The sequence below is a fragment of the Notechis scutatus genome, chromosome 2 (assembly GCF_049901735.1).
Source record: "Notechis scutatus isolate UNSWTSFEM ecotype Mainland chromosome 2, rNotScu1.2, whole genome shotgun sequence".
NCBI classification, from domain to species: Eukaryota; Metazoa; Chordata; class Lepidosauria; order Squamata; family Elapidae; genus Notechis; species Notechis scutatus.
This window is the reverse complement of record NC_142010.1, coordinates 100804021-100821507: the sequence shown is the minus strand read 5'-3', so window position 1 is coordinate 100821507 and position 17487 is coordinate 100804021. Positions and strand designations below refer to the sequence as shown.

At 41.2% G+C, this 17487-nt stretch overlaps 1 protein-coding gene across 2 annotated transcripts in view; it reads left to right on the top strand.

Annotated features, from left to right (window-relative positions):
• The first annotated feature begins 2263 nt into the window (after nt 1-2263).
• Nucleotides 2264-17487, top strand: part of MAP2K7 (mitogen-activated protein kinase kinase 7) — a 37144-nt gene continuing 21920 nt past the window's right edge. The window contains exons 1-2 of one of the 2 annotated variants that reach the window (XM_026676906.2): nt 2264-2468; nt 11133-11180. In XM_026676906.2, the coding sequence (XP_026532691.1) occupies nt 2345-2468; nt 11133-11180 (172 nt within the window). In that variant the 5' untranslated portion in view covers nt 2264-2344. The remainder of the gene's footprint in view (nt 2469-11132; nt 11181-17487) is intronic. The other variant, XM_026676907.2, reaches the window with a different exon arrangement.

Sequence of the window (17487 nt, the reverse complement as noted above, 5' to 3'; positions counted from 1 at the left end):
CTTCATCAATAAACCATCTTTCCAATCAATGTTTCCAGTGTCTTTCTCCCAGTTTGGAACTGAATCAGATGGATATATTCCTTCCAACAATGAGATGTCATGGCAGGGAAAAGGCTAATGGGAAAAGGCACTCAAAACAGATGCAATGCTATTTTAAAAAATGAAATTCACTCTGTTCAAAGATGAAAAGAATGGAGGATAGTTACAGAAGCTAAGATGATGCTACAAAAGGTTTAGTGCAAACTGAGTAAGACATGGAGGAGGTGGACGGTTGCCAGTTCCTAGAAGTAATAGCTCAAAACTCATCACCCAGAGAAGAGAGGGATTCTTCTTTTCCTTCACCTTCCCTGGATGTATTTGAGCAGAACACAAGGAAGCAGCAATCTCAGAGCATTCCTTTCCATCATAGCCATCTAAGGAATTGGAAGTGCTTCAGGATTTCCAGACCTAGAATGGAATCTGGAAATCAAGAAGTTCCCCAAGCAGGAGAACATAGCAAATCTTATCATTATATTTAAAGTGGTGTCTGGATCTCCTTATCTGGTGCCACTTGCACTGTATGTATGGGGTATTCTCCAAAGGGAAACCCAGCTCCCTTAAGCAGCTATATTGTTGCCTGTCTACAGTGATCCTGCAAATTCTTGTTAATGGATTAAAGGAGACAGAATAGCATGCTGTAGAATCATAGAATGTAAAATTTGACAGGAACCATTAAGGTAATTTTAAAAAGAGCCTCGGTGGCGTAGTGGTTAGAGTGCAGTACTGCACGCTACTTCTGCTGACTGCCTGTTGCTTGCAATTTGTCAGTTCAAATCCCACCAGGTTCAAAGTTGACTCAGCTTTCCATCCTTCCAAGGTGGGTAAAATGAGGACCCAAATTGTTTGAGGCAATATGCTGACTCTGTAAAACCGCTTAGAGAGGGCTGTAAAGCACTATAAAGCTGTATATAAGTCTAAGTGCTATTGCTAATTTAATCCAATTTCCAGCCGTGCAAGAATCTACCACTATACCTTCCCCAGCTAGTAATCCAGTTAAAACAAAATTAAAACAAAATTGATTCTGTAAGTCACATGGATATCCTTAAGTAAACTTCCAGGGCTGTTGAATGAACATTAGTATTCAGGGTGAATCTTTGGTGTTGATTGTTCTTGCCAATTTAAGAGTAACAATTTCTTCCAAACTATTTTCTTCCAGATTTAGTATACTATGGTTTCCACAAATATGTTTTCCTAAATATCCAGCTATCATCAATCACTTGAAACACTTTTTTTTTGTGCCTGCCGTCTCTAATTTTTTTTAGTAAAAAAAGATCGTAGGAAGTGCGGGCTATTTTGCAGAAGTCTCTGGCTAGAACATGTGGAAGACTTCACCGAAAGTAGCACCCAAGCCAACTGTGGTCAGGGACCATTACATATCTAATGGTCTCTTACATCTCTATAATGGAACTCATGGATGCTTTTCATTAGCAGATTAAGAGTACATAAATCAGTTCAATTTCTATTTGGAATGATTGATGCATAGTTACACTAAGCTCTTTGATTTATCCTTTCCTTTACATCCTGCCTATATGCTCAGAAATAGTGACCATTCTGAGTTATTTTTGAGCACTAAAGGGACCAAGGTTTGGGAGATGATTTTCTTGGGCAAAATTGCTAATCCAACGAGCAAAAATTTTAAATATGCAACAGGACCTTAAGGTGTTAGAGTGATATATGACGCACATAGGATGCATTGATTTTAAATGTAATTTAAATATATTTGTAATTATTCTCTACTCGTGTGTTTAATAACCTTTCCTTGTCATTAACTTTAAGACGTCCCTGGATATCTGTATTTAACCACAGTTCACTCATCCACAACAAGCCCCATAGTTACAGCAAACCCCACTAACTAGTTCATAAGTGAGCCACAACATTCAAGTTGATAAACGAGCCACGGTTGGGTTTAGTCGGATGTTAAAACGCAGCTTTGAAGCGTTGGATGGCCGCGATAAGAAACCCGAGGACAGACGGCCGCTTCGCTCAACCTCTCGCTTGGCAGTCTCACCAAACGTTAACCGAGATCAGCAACGGAAACCACCCGCCAGGCGCCTTCAAGACTCCCCGCAGCAGGTACCGGGACTGGTATAGGGAAAGGGAAGCCGGTTTCAGCCTTGCGCATGCGCGCGAGCCCGTCCTGCCAGGCAAAACAAGCGTAGGGCAAATCGGGGCCGGAGGAGGAGGAGGAGGAAGAAGGAGGTTGGAGTTACGGTGGCCTGGTTGGTTCGCACCGCGCCTGCGCGTTGCGGTGTTTGTGCATTCTGGCTGCGCGGCGGCGGCGGCTCCGGGGGGGGGGGGGGGAAAGATGGCAGCGTCCTCGTTGGAGCAGAAGCTATCTCGCTTGGAGGCCAAGCTGAAACAGGAGAACCGGGAAGCCCGCCGGCGCATCGACCTCAACCTGGAGATCAGTCCGGCCCGGGCTCGGCCTAGTAAGGGAAGGGAAGGGGCCCTGCTTGGCTATGGCAGGCCCAGCTTGGAAGGCGCTCGGAAACCGAACGGGTTGGTGGTGGGGAGGGGTACGATGACGGGAGATGCCGCCAAGGAGGGCGGGAGGGACGGGCGGACGGGGCAGAAGGGAAGGAGCCGAAGCCAAGTCCTGAGCCTTGAGGAAGGAAGGAAGGAAGGAAGCTGGGAAAAGGGAAGAAAAATAAAAGGGGAAAAGAGGGAGGAGTTTGGTAGAAAGAGATGTGTACAATGAGTGGAAGCCCCTGAGATGGAGATATCCAGGGTTAGGGGGTCCCTGAAGCCCCATGCCAGAGTGTTCACATAACAGATAATCAGAGTTGGAAGGGACCTTCTAGGTCATTTAGTCCAACCCCCTGCCCAAGCAGGAAACCCTACACCATTTTTGACAGATGAGAGTCCAATCTCTTCTTGAAAGTGTCAAGTGATGGCGCTCCCACAACTTCCAAGGGCATGTTAGAGGTGTTAACCCTTACTACCAGGTGAAGGTTTGGCTGAAGGGGGTGTCAACATGGGCACGTCCAAGTTGTTTAGTGGGTGTTGCACCACCCCGTATTTGCAATAAACGAGCTGGATTCACAGGGCACATTAGGGTAGTTGGTGGTTGTCTGATTTATAGTTGGTGAACACGAATATGGGCTGCGTTCACATCAGTTGGGGCAGAGATGTGCACATGGATGGATTTTTTTAAAAGGACTTTGAAATCACACTAAGGTGGAATGGTGATTTGATGTAGAGTGGAGAGGAATGAAAGCACTGGACTGAGAATGCTTTCAAAGCTCAATTGTGTGCTTAAAAATATTTAGAGGCTCTCTGCAAGATTGGTGCCTATGTGTGTCTGAAAACAGTGAGATTCAAATTCCGGGCTAAATATAGGATGTTTTGTATATTCTGCTTACAAGTTTCCTACTCGGTTCTCAACAAGTCAGTTTAAAGCCTTAGCTCTTATACTACATACTCACAAATCTTGAAATTTATTTTTTTTCAAAATTTCATGCTGGTTTGATTCTGAATTGAAAGGATGATTCGTTGCATCACAGAAAATGGATGAGTTTGTTAAGTAGGACAAACATTTTGTTTGAATCCAGATAGTAATCAGATTAAGTGTGATATCCAAGGCTTGTTCTTCTAAGTTAAAAATGAAAGCTTATTTCATCTACATTCAGATTTATCTGTATTTTTAGTCATTTCCAATGGCTGGACATTCTCCATTTCTTTTTGACATATTGTCCTTTCCTTGCCTAATTCTTTGTGGACAATGCTGTTAAATATAGTATCCACACACCTGCTAATGATAGAACTGATTCAGAATATTAGAAGAATTATACTCAATTACATGACTGTTCTATAGTGTTTGTGTCTAGCCAGCCAGCCCAGATGTCTATAGAAAGGCCTATAGACCGTAAATTGCTTTTCTACTTTTTCTCATGATGCACTTAAACATGTCCATCATATTCTAACTGTTTCTGACTTGAAAAGCTTCAGATCTTATAAGATGTCCCCGTATGGATTTGTTGCAAATCCCTAATAACTTTGAAATGGACCAAAATGTCTTAACAGTAGTAAATTAAGTTTTACAGTGCTAGTTTCAGATATGAGGTTCATTTGAGGTGAATCCACCTAAAATCTGTTCATAGAGAATAGGAGAATTGAGTATTCAGAGAACAGAGATGGAATTGAGTATCCTGAGAGCAGAAATGGTGAAACTGATTCATCCAAAGTAAGTAAACTAAAATCTCAGATCTTTCTTCATTTGCCATACTAATTGTGGGTCCTATGAGAAAGGTGATGGTTGGACTATTGTGTGGAAGGATACTATGTTCGTACAGTTTGATGTGCAAATAAAATCTAACTATATATGTGACTGCCGTATGGATGGCAATTACATGAAATATATATCCATGTCTATCCCACACGCCTTCTGCAAATCCCATAGGAATATTGGAATAGGAATTTTGCTCTTGGATATCGGTTTTAGATCTAAATTGACCTAATGCTTAGTTTATTCCTGTTTAGGTTTGCTTGTGACATTCTACAATCTTGGTTATCATTTGTGATAGCGTGTGTTGATAGGTGTCTTCAGTAATGCCTTAGGAATATTTCCAAAATCTGAACAGAGAAACAAATTATGCCTCCTCCTCTACTGTGAGTTTTATTGTAACTGTATTGTAATATGATGTAACATAGCTAATGGTATTATAAATAGCTTGGTCTCCTACTAGGCTAAAAGATTAGGTGATCTTCCTCCTTGCCCACTGCTGTTTCCCTGGATGGAGCTGCAAAATCGTTCTCCTAATCAGCAGGAGGTCTGTGGGTTATTATTGAAATGATGGCAATTACAGTTCATTCAGAAAGTATTCAGACCCCCTTCACTTTTGTCAGTTTTGTTATGCTGCAGCCTGATTCTACACTTGTTGAATTTAATGTTTTTTCCTCATTAATCTACACTCAGTACTGACAAAGTGACAACAGAATTTTAGAAATGTTTGTAAATTTATTAAAAAGAAAAAAAAAATGGATATATCACATTGGTATAAATATCCAGACCAGGAGTGGGTTTCTACTGGTTCTGTCCACCTCTGTAGAACTGGTAGCTCTGAAGAGCAGCAGACATAGAACCGGTTCTATGTCTGCTAATGTTTGTGCCCACCTGCCCGCCTGGGCTCTTACCCTTTATTTCCTGATTTTTCAACTTCAGCTGCCCTGCGAGGCACAGCTACAGTTAAAAAAGCAGGAAAAGAGGGCTGTTTCAAAGGCTGCTTCTCTGCAGGCAGGGTGCTGATGACGATTTACAGGCGAGGCGCACTCTGCAGCGTGCAGGGAAGCACATCATAAATCACCGAACCTCATAAATCCCGAACCGGTAGTTAACCCTGTCGTATCCCACCCCTGATCCAGACCCTTTGCAATAACACATGAAATTTAGCTCTGGTGCAGTGGTGGGATTCAAATATTTCTACCACCGGTTTGGTGGACGTGGCTAGGTGGGCGCACTTTGCGTGCGTGCATATACTTTGCGTGCGTGCAGAGGCATTCTAACTCACCACCTGCAAGCCTGCACGATCCCGATTGCTTCAGCAGCTGCCATGCGACATTCTTCTGTGCTGTGCAAAGCAGCTTTTCTTCAAATTCAGAGGATAAAGGTGAGTATGGGAGCCTGCGCAGGTGGGTGGGCCCAACAGCAGAGCGATTGCTGCTACCAGCTTGGCAGAACCGGGCCAAACCGGTACAATATCACCACTGCTCTGGTGCCTCCCATTTCTCTTGATCATTGCTCACATGTTTCTACATCTTGATTGGAGTCGATCTGTGGTAAATTGATTGGACATGATTTGGAAAGATCTATAGAAAGCCTCATAGCTGACAGTGCATACTATAGCAGAGCAAAAGCCATGAGGTCAAAGGAATTGCATGCAGAACTCAGAGACAGGATTATTGCAAGGTACAGGTCTGGGCAAGGCTACAGTAACATTTCTGCTGCACTGAAGGTTCCTAAGAGCACAATGGCTTCCATAATTCTCAAATGGAAGAAGTTTGGCACAACCAGGACTCTTCCAAGAGCTGGTCGCCCAGTCAAACTGAGCAATTGGAAGGGAGGTCACTTTTGGGGTTATTTATTTCGGTCACTTCAGTGGTCACTTTGACTGACCTCCAGAGATCCTGTGTGGACAGAGTTCTAGAAGAACAGCCATCACTACAGCCTTTCATTGATCTGGGCTTTTTGGCAGAGTGGCTAGACCAAAGCCTCTCCTCAGTGCAAAACACATGAAAGCCCTCTTGGAGTTTGCAAAGAAGCACTTGAAGGACTCTCAGACTGTGAGGAACAAGATTCTCTGGTACGATGGAACCAATCTTGAACTGTTTGGCCTCAATTCTAAACATTATGTCTGGAGGAAATCAGGCACCACTCATCACCTACCCAATATTATCCCAACAGTGAAGCATGATGATGGGAGCTGGGAGACTGGTCAGGGTTGAGGAAAAGCTGAATGGAACAAAGTACAGGGAATGAAAACCTGTTCTCAGTGAAAACCTGTTCTACAATGCTCAGGATCTCAGACTCAGCCAGAGGTTCACTTTCCAACATGACAATGATCCTAAGCACACAGCCAAGACAACACAGGAGTAAACTCTGTGAATGTCCTAAAGTGATCCAGCCAGAGCCCTGACTTGAACCCTATTGAACATATCTCTGGAGGGACCTGAAAATGGCTGTCCATCGACAGTCGCCATCCAATCTGAGTGAGTTTAATAGGATTTGGAAGGTGTGCAAGGTGTGTAAAGCTTTCATATCCCCAAAGTCTTGAGCCTGTAATTGCTGCCGGTGATGTTTCAACAGAGTACTGAATGAAGGGTCTGAATGCTTATGCCAATGTGATATTTCAGTTTTTTTCTTTTTAATAAATTTACAGACATTTCTAAAATTCTGTTTTCACTCAGTCACTTTCTGAATGCACTGTATAGAAAAATTGATGGGACAAACTATTGGCATGGGTTGGGAGGCTTACGGGTGGGTATAGGAGCAGGAAACATCTGTGAACAACTCACATTTCTACTTTTAAAATCCAAAGTTCGTATTTCCAAAATGATTGAAAATGGAGCCACTGAGGTTCAAGGACAACATTTTAGATTATTTATTTAAGACCAGCAGCTCAGATATTTCTTATTTTTGACAAGAGACACCACCACCACCACCACCAAAAAAATAACATAGAAAAGTGAAGTTTCTGAACAAAATTCTAGTGGCCCAGTCTCTGGGTGCAGAGGATTACATGTGGATCATCCAACATGTAATAGTTAATTCACTAAGAACATAGAGTTGGAAGAAGCCCTGCAGAGTATAAGCAATAATAGGTGCAGCTAGGTTTTCTGAAATGAAATAAGGCAAGAAGTATCTTAAACAGATTTGTTTGTTTATTTATTAGATTTATAGTGTGAATTATTTCCATAATATTGCACTGACTTATACAGGGATTTTATTTCATTTATCTCCACAAACCTTATTTATGAGAGTATGATTGGCTGAAAGTCACCCAAGGAATTTCTGTGATTAAAAGTGGTCTGGAACCTGGGTTTCTTTGGCTCTACTCCAATATCTTTTGAAGTGAGAATAGACTTTATTGACAAATAATATTTATGAGGTATTTCATATTGAAGATACTAACTAGAACTGTGTATGCATTCCTGGCACATCTTTTTTTTTTTTTTTTTGTATCATATGGCATCTACTTCACATGCTCTGAAGCACATTTTCAATTTGAGTCTGAAGTAATTCATTTCCCTAATAATTACAGATAGTTAGGATGTTATATTTCTGTGTCCTGTTCAACTCCTGGACTGCTTTCCTGGATTTCTTGTGTGCCTATTGGACTCAGTTACCCAATGACTCTTGTACTGAGCTTGGAATCTGGACCTCCGCAACAGGAGTGCTTTGTAAAGACAGGTTTTTTTGGGGGGTGGGGAAATATAACATCCTAGTTGGAAATTTCCTTGGAGTAATGATTCTCAGTATGTAGAATAAACTGGGTTTGTCGGGAGTTTTCTCTCTTATGTTTTTAGTTCTGTCAGACTTGTTTGTTTAGATCTGCAAAAGCAAAATGAAGCCATTATTTACTTGATGAATTTCCCTTGATTCTTTAGTTTTCAATAGAGAACATTGGATTCCGAATTTTGTTTCTTATTAGTTGTCAGTTGCACACTGTATTTCTAAATGTGGATGCTACTTCTTCTTCTTTTAGAACCGGATAATAAATTGCTTGTACTGGTAACAATTTCACAGTAAACACATATTTCTCTAACATAAAATGTATTCACAGACAGCCATACCAGAAAAGTCAATTAGTTATCTTACCTAAAGGAAAAACAGTTAAAATTTATTTTCAATTCATACTTAATACAAATTTTGGAATTTCTAAGATTTAATTATCTTCCATTTCTAAACCTTATTTGTCCATACATTTTTATGTAGCCCATATCCACCAAACTCTACCTTTAGCAATCAAAATCAGCTACTATATGGACAATGATCATAGTATATTTGATTCTAATATTCATTATCCCCTCACTGAAGATCATATTGTATAGAAGATAATACAAAAATATATTAACAACACATTGGATTTGATGAAAGTAATTCAGAATTATAATAAACATTTAAAATCATTACATACAGAAAATACTTAAGTTTTGCTTCACTAGTACTGATACATCATACATCAACATTGACATACATCCACATTTATCCACTGAAGCATGGACAGCTCATTAAGTGTTACTAAACAAGCCTTTAAACGCTAACCAACTTTTAAAATTAGAAATTAGATTACAAGGATGTCTTATTATCCCTGAAAGTTATTTACACAGGAACTTTGACAAAACTATAAAATAACAGGAATATAAACTAGTCTTTTACTGAACTGGATTATCTGAATTGGATCACCTGACACAGTCACTCCCAACTTTAGACTTCCTGATATTGGCTACAATCCCTATAATCTCAAACTGTAAGCATTATGGCATGGCACTACAATAATTACAGTCATAATAGCAATTTGGGTCTGGTGTTGATAAAGGCTTTCCAGTTATTTTGAACCTCAATTGACAGAATCACTATCCAGGGGTTAATTGACTGTTTATTAGTGCTGTTATGTAATCCTGAACTGCCAGCAGTAATTTTATTTAGTTTCAGGTAAACCCTTTCTAACATTGTATATGGATACAATATTTTCTCCTTTGTTTTTAAAGTTCCTTTCAGGAACTATCAGGAACTATCATTCTCCAGGAACTATCATTCTCAAGGCTAGGTTGTCACAATAACGTATAACTTTCCTAGATATCTAGGAATTTTTTAAAAAATTATGCTACAGTGGTACAGTACTTTAAAACATTGTAGTCAGAGTTTGAAATCTACAATCCCTAATCCTGGTAATTAACTTTGCCACTAAATATTAAAAGAATTGACTGATTCTTTTAACTTAAGAGAGTTTGAGTAAGTAAATAACCCAAAAATTATTTAACACAAAAATGGTGTTTGCTTCATTTATTACATAAACAAGGTAATCCTACATGCAGCATGCCAATGTGAAAAAGTGTTTCCCTCCCTAGTTCAATTGATTCAGTTAAAAAGTTAGGTAGGGCCAGTTGTGTGAATTCTTCAGTTAACGGAGTTAACTTGCACCAGTTCTTCCTTATCATTATTTAGCATATGATGAGAACACGATAGAAGAGAAGTAAACCTATATACACTGTTTACATAATTATAAGTAAAACTTCTATGAGGGTATGGAAGTGGCCTCATAACTGGATGTCCCAATTCACCTATCCAGGCAATAACCTCTGGCATTGCTTCATGCAGTTCTGTCATGTGAATCAAAGAAATCTTAGTTCATCACTGAAAATCTCATCACACAGATGCTAAAGGAATATCAGGGCCAACTCGAAATAAATTTATGAAGGTCTCCATACAAAAAGTCATTGATACTCATCAGTCTACAAAAGTTCTGGAAACAGAAAGATATGATCCTGAAGAATAATAGTGATTCTTCCAACAAGACTCTTCCAAGCTGCTCCAAAAGCCCAGCATAGAATCATCCCCCTAGTACCTCAGAATGGTATCAGGGGATCTTCAGAGTGCTGGCTCTTTATTAAATCAGTGTTCATGGCAACATAATCCAAAAAGCATGGAATAAAAATGGGTTTCGTGAGATTAGCAAGGCAAAAGCCATTTCTCAGTAAGAACATTGATGTTAGAAAATATGACAAGAGCAGGCTATATGTACAGTGGATATTGTTATCTCCATCAGAAACTAATACTTTATTCCATAGCTGTTTTGTGGATGGCTTTCTATCATTGGAAAAAAACATGAATTTTGTCTTGTGTTAGAGAATTTTAAAGGATTAATAGGCCATCTGTCCACCTGCTGAAACTGAAGTGGAACATGTAACATGATAGTGATTTCAAACGTACAAATCTATAAGAGAATCATTGAAGAACATTTTGAACCAGCAATGTGAGAGAGTGGTCACTAATTATAAGAAGCATTTCATTGTATCCAAGGGAGTGATTACTTTTTCACGCTGGCATATCATTGTTTCATTCATGCTTGTGAAATTTATGAAACAAAAACAAAACGTTAGTGTTATTTGTAGGTCACTCAGCCCTCCTTTATATAGCAGTAGGACCATATGAACCCGAGGTAATATTTTGAAGAAAAGAAGTGCAAAAATCCAGAAGGGGTTAAGTATTTTTTTCATATCATTGTGAAGTGGTAGAACATGTTGTTGATGAAGTTCTAATAAATAGGTTCTGTCTGGGAAGGAAAGAAGAAAGACCATTAAAGGAATGTTATACTGTGTAGGGAGCTGAAATCCACAGAGCTTAATGGAACAGTGCTCATAAATACAATGGAGAAATTGATCCTGCACGTGTTTGATTAAGTTGTAGAGTAGATTCTTCACTTGTTTGATACATCTCATTTTCATCTTTCTGTCCCCTATGTTGATTTCTCCCTACCTGAATTTCTTGAATTCCTTGTCCTGAAATTGATTTGAACATGAATTATTTTCATTTTGATGATTTGACTGTTTCTGTTGTGATTTATCGTGTTTTTTTCTTCCTTTTCCCAATCCAGTTATTGTGATCACTCTAAGCCCTGCTCCCGCTCCATCCCAACGTGCAGGTACCAGAACTTTTTATCATCGCAGCTTGGATTTCTTGCATCATTTATCTAATGCTTCTTTCAACTGCATAGAATTGCCACTTTTCTGCTTCTGTTCCAAATGTGTGTCTGACCCTGCTTCTTTCCCACTATGGTATTTTCCTTTACTACCTTCTATCTAGCCCTAACTCATCCTGACTGGCTAGACCAAGTGATGCATCAAGCCATGCATGAAAATGTGTTTGATTGTCCACAGCTGCATTTAGTTGCTTAGCACCTTCCTTTACTGATGTCAAAGCACTTTATGAAAACAGGTAAAATTTAAATTATGTGTATTTTGGACCATGTTTTACCAACCTTCTTTCCTAATCCTTGCCAAATGTCTCTGCTGGAAAGCAGCAGAAATACAGATACAGTGTATGTTAATATTTGGGTTAGAAAAAGCCACTCACTCCCTAAAGGAAAACTAAGAAAGACTTTTCTAATGTAAGTGCAGTTGTCTCAGAGGTAGAACCTAGTAGCAAACTGTCAGTGCTGTTGAGTTTGCTTAAGGGGAGAAAACCAAGATTGTATTTCTAATTAACCACAATTCTAGTCAAGATTTAAAATCGGAACTCGGAACTTGGCAGAATGTAAATTGCTTTAAGATTTCTAGGACAAGATGAAGAAATCTGAGCTGAATAGTAGGCAGCATCTATAACAATATATAAATGAGTTATGCTTTTGGTATTGCCATTTGCATTACCTTTGAAGGACTGTCTTCCTCACAACCTGTGGCAGCAACTACAAATAATTTCCCAGTTTGATTCCTGTTCAAATATTCCTTAATCCCTAACATATTTCTATGAGAGACCCAAGTATTTTGAGATCACTCTTTGGACCTACCTTCCCCAGTCCAATGCTTTCCAGGTGGTTCTAAATTCAGGTGTCAGACTAAGAATTCTGAAATTTGCAGTCTAATACATCTGGATAAAGATGGAAGTTGTGATGGGAGGTGTTAAGTGGAAATGAATCCTCACTTAACAAAAACAACACCTTTAGAAATCAGGCATGCATGTAATGCTACTTGCACAAACGATATTTCAGAATTTCAGCAGATGAAATTAAAACTATTTTATTGGCAACTTTTTAATAGAGTTAATGAAACTGAAGATTTCATGCCATAATTACATAACTACAGCAGAAATTAGTAGTTGTTCTGAAGCAGAAATTAAAATTCAGTTTTTATTCATAGGTTTTCCGTGGTTTTGTATGTTGGTAAAATGTTCTACACAAAGAACTACCCGTACTTGTTTTGCTTTCAGATTGACATTGTACTTTTAACAATATTACAGTGGTGGTACCTTTTGGAAAGTTCTGAGTTTACTTGTTCCTGCACTCCCTTATGTCTAAATGACATACTTTGGGATGGGGGCGATTACATTGTAAATGTTCAGCTATTCATCTTGATTCAACTTGTCTTGCCAAATATTCTCTTTGGTATATGTAAAAGAACTTCTTCATTGTCTGCCTTTAGCTACTGTAGCTGTGAATTGTGAATTAATTACTGTGGTTTTTCCTACCTGAGATGTAGCAGTGTTGCAGTGCTGAAAATACAGAAAGAGTAGCATGTTTTGTCTTGGGGAAGCTTGCTTACTAATGCTTTGAAGCCCCTCGGGCTGGGAATGTGTTTAAATAGATTATCCTCCAGGCCTTCTCAGTCTTGCCTTTCACAAGCTCTTACCTATGCTTTTTTTTTTTGCTTTGCCAGCTGTTCTTTGCAGATATAATCCAGCAAAAATTTTAAACGTTTTTTTATTGTGAAATAGATAATACATTAACATTTTTTCTGTAGGAGTGTATTTTTTTAAAGCATTAATGCAGAAAAAGAGAAAGAAAAAATATATTTCTTAAACACAGTACAATAAACACACATATTGATGTCGTGGTGTACAATTAATTTTTTAACATTTAAATAATATTACTTAACAGTAGAAAAAATGGAACATTAAGCGTATAAATTAGTTTGCATCGTTCAAATTTCTTAGTCCGGTTTAGTTTCCAAACAAGATTCCTGCTGGTAAAATTCTAACGCAAATGTAGAAAGAGAGATTCTAAAGTTCTCTACACCATTGAAAGAGAATGAGTGGCCTTCAAACTTTGTGATTTCAACTTGGCTTCATTTAAAAAAAATGTCATGCTCATTTCTTTTATTATCCTTTTTATTTCCAAGCCATTGATATATATGGGAGCACTTTGTGAAATACATCTTTTAATCACCCCATCTCCAACAATTAGTTGAATCCAAATTCTTCCTAAGTATACAAGTTATACGCTATCCATAAAATATGGTTTTGTTGAATTGTGTTTTTAAATCCGTAGAAATGTGATATGAATGTATGTTCATGAACCACTTTTGACCCTTTGACCCTCTCTATATGTATATAAATTTACATTTGCATTTGATTGGCTTAGAGACATTGTAGTTCTCTAAGATAGATGTATGCAGGCAGTTAAATTCTGCCTAAGCCTAATTATGCTAGTTGAGCAGCTTGTAGCAAGGTAGATAAAACCCAAATTCCTTGTTAGTTTCAGGTTTTGAGCTCATTTTATTTTAATCATTTATTATTTTATTTATTGAAATACTCGATTTCCATTTTTCCCTAAATATGAGTGCGTGGAGAGACTTCAGTTTAAAAACAACAACTTATGATTGCAGAAAAACTTGAAAATGTAATATGCTGTTCTGTATCCCCAAAGTAAAAGCAAAGAGTAGATTGTCAGTGAATTACCGTATATACTCGAGTATAAGTCGAGTTTTTCAGCCCATTTTTTGTGCTGAAAAAATCCCCCTCGACTTATACTCGAGTCAGATTCCCCTCTGAAAAAAAAATGGTGTGGAGTCGCTGCCGCCGGAGCGACCTCAGTCCCGCCGCCTCGGGAAGGGAAAGGCAAAGCGCTTTTTGCCTTTCCCTTCCCGGCCGGGGCTGTCTGGAGTCGCAGTCCCGCCGCCCGGGAAGGGAAAGGCAAAGCGCTTTTGCCTTTCCCTTCCCGGCCGGGCTGTCTGGAGTCGCTGCCGCCGGCGCGACCTCAGTCCCGCCGCCTCGGGAAGGGAAAGGCAAAGCGCTTTTGCCTTTCCCTTCCCGGCCGGGCTGTCTGGAGTCGCTGCCGCCGGCGCGACCTCAGTCCCGCCGCCTCGGGAAGGGAAAGGCAAAGCGCTTTTGCCTTTCCCTTCCCTGCCGGCTGTCGGGAGTCGCTGCCGCCGGCGCGACCTCAGTCCCGCCGCCTCGGGAAGGGAAAGGCCACGGCTTGGAAGGCCGCCGCTGGAGCGAAGCTGCGCGCAGCCGCTGTGCTAGCATCGGATTGGGCGCACGGACGGTTCCGACCGAGCCCCGAGCGTCGTCTTTGGCGCCCGCCCAGCACCGCGGAGCTCCCTGTACCGGGAGAAGGGAAAGACCACCCCCCGGGGCGGGGCAGGGAGAGGAGCTTCTCCCGCCCGCCCCTCTTTCCGCGCCCACCGGTGTCCCCGCAGGGCGACCCCGTCCCGCAGTCGCCGCCGCTTGAAAGAGACGGGCCGGGGGTGGGTAGAAAGGCGCCGGGCGCCCTTGGAGGAGAAGGTCCGCGTTCGCCTGCCTGCCCGCGGATGTCAGCGGAGCTTTGCCGCTGCTTCGTCCGGGGTCTCTGGGCAAACACGCCCACCCGAGTGGGGCTTGTCGCCTCCGCACGCAACGAGCGCTGCCCTCGGATTCCCTGTCCGGTTGACCCCCTTTTGAGGGCGATGGCAGTAAACTGTTCCCGTAGCAGCGGCTGCTCCGCTGACATCCGTCTTTCCCTTCTCCCGGTACAGGGAGCTCCGCGGTGCTGGGCGGGTGCCAAAGACGACGCTCGGGGCTCGGTCGGAACCGTCCGGCGCGCCCGATCCGATGCTAGCACAGCGGCTGCGCGCAGCTTCGCTCCAGCGGTGGCCTTCCAAGCCGTGGCCTTTCCCTTCCCGAGGCAACGCGGGACTGGGGCCGCTCCGGCGGCGGCGACTCCCAACGGCCCCAGCCGGGAAGGGAAAGGCAGGCGGCGGGGACTCCCAACGGCCCCAGCCGGGAAGGGAAAGGCAGGTGGCGGGGACTCCCAACGGCCCCAGCCGGGAAGGGAAAGGCAGGCGGCGGGGACTCCCAACGGCCCCAGCCGGGAAGGGAAAGGCAGGCGGCGGCGACTCCCAACGCCCCAGCCGGAAGGGAAAGGCAGGCGGCGGCGACTCCCAACAGTCCCAGCCGGCAAGGGAAAGGCAGGCGGCGGCGACTCCCAACGGCCCCAGCCGGGAAGGGAAAGGCAGGCGGCGGCGACTCCCAACAGCCCCAGCCGGGAAGGGAAAGGCAAAAAGCGCTTTGCCTTTCCCTTCCCGAGGTGCCGTGAGATAGTGAGATCGTTTCCCAAATTAATTATTTTTATTTTTGAAATTTACCAGTAGCTGCTGCATTTCCCACCCTCGGCTTATACTCGAGTCAATAAGTTTTCCCAGGTTTTTTGTGTAAAATTAGGTGCCTCGGCTTATATTCAGGTCGACTTATACTCGAGTATATACGGTAGTTTGTAAGCAGGGAAGGGAAGGGAATCTTGCTTATACCACTAGGTAGAACTGACAGAATCACATTCATTTTATCTCAAGCATATTGCTAGTCATTATCTTTACATTCGAACCTGGATTATCATACATAGGAAATCATGCTTGAAATAGCATAGTTCTAAAAACCAGCCTTCCTTAACAGAGGATTGAATGAAGCAAACTGTGTTTTTCTTATTTATAAAGGTACTAGCAAGGTACCTGTGCTTTGCTACGAAACTATGTGATTGGGCAAGTTTTTGGGGAGGAAAATAAGGGGGTGGGGGGGAATTGTGCCTCTGCCTACTAGCATCCATCAGTATTCATCCGGCTAGCTTCCTGTCAGCGTATGAGAGAGTTCAGGGCTGTTTGGAAACTGAAACAGTATTTGCTGTGTGAGCAAGAAGGAGGCAGCAAGGAACCTGGGTGTGGCTTAGCTCAACTGTTCTGTAGTAAAGCTGCTTGGTGCTGTGAAACTCCTCTGCTTGTGTTTTGCATTTGGAACAGATTTCTTTTCAGGTGGGGAGGTGGAGTAGAACTCCTTAGCATCAGAGGGTATTAATAATAATATAGGAAATACTAATGGTCTGCTGGTCATTTCAAAAAATCCTTTCTTAGTGAGCATCTAGAAGTCAAGAGGAACATACGTGCCAGATGTCAAGTTTGTAGGCTTTACGGTTCTGGAGATTTTGTGATGATGCATGAGTGGTTTTTCGCTTTTATACAATAGCGATACAATATATCTATATATAGATATAATTCAGCTCATATAAATCCATACAAAAGTAATTGCAGAGTAAATTCCAAGTTCAACGTCATTCTAAGATTATCCTTTCCATTTCTGTGTGTTGTTTTTTTTGTATTGTGATTTCTTTAAAAAAAAAATATCAGGTTTTATCAAAATTTTCGATAATAAAATGGCATAAGAAAGTGTGCCAGCTGAAAGCATGAATTGGATCACAAGAGCAAATTCAGTGCAGTTATGACTTATGGACCAATTTGCTTCAGAAATTCAACATTACACACCTCAGAGCATATTTTTCATGGAAGGACCCGGCTTCGTCTTGTTTCTACTAGTAACCTATTTTTCCTGTAATTCTCAGTGAACAATAAAACGTTTCATCTTTGCAGAAACGAACAAGGAAACAGAAATTATACAGCAATAATGAATTTATATTATCCTGATTTCCATAATTTCTAAATTCATACTTCACTGTTCCCACAAAGAACAACAGCGGGTCCTTATAAAAATTACCCCATCACAGTGTCCTTGAAATGCAAATGTTGAGGGAAGTAACACCACAATATGCAGAACTCCCACAATTGGCTAGAGGTAGGAATATAAATAGGTAACTTTTCAAAATGAGATGAAGACTGAGGAATTATTTTCCTTGCTATAAACAGACTTTGTAGGCATTTCTATGTACAGATAGTTATTCTTATCATAAGTTGAAAAGTTCCCTCTTGCCAGTTTGTTGCATAGTCCATTATCCCACATCAATATTTATTTAAAATAAATATAAGGCTACAAGAAACATTAAGCGTAGGCTTAATTTTGTTCTCTATGTAAGTGATTAGTCTTCTCTCCTCATCAGATATACATTTTGGGAGCATTTAATTTGGCAGTCAGAGCTTGGTACCACAGTGAAACACTAGTTGTAAGCCGCCCAGAGTTACCTTAAGGTAAGATGGGTGGCTAATAAATTTTATTAATTTTAAGCCAACCAACCAGCAAACCTTAAGTACCAGGAAAGA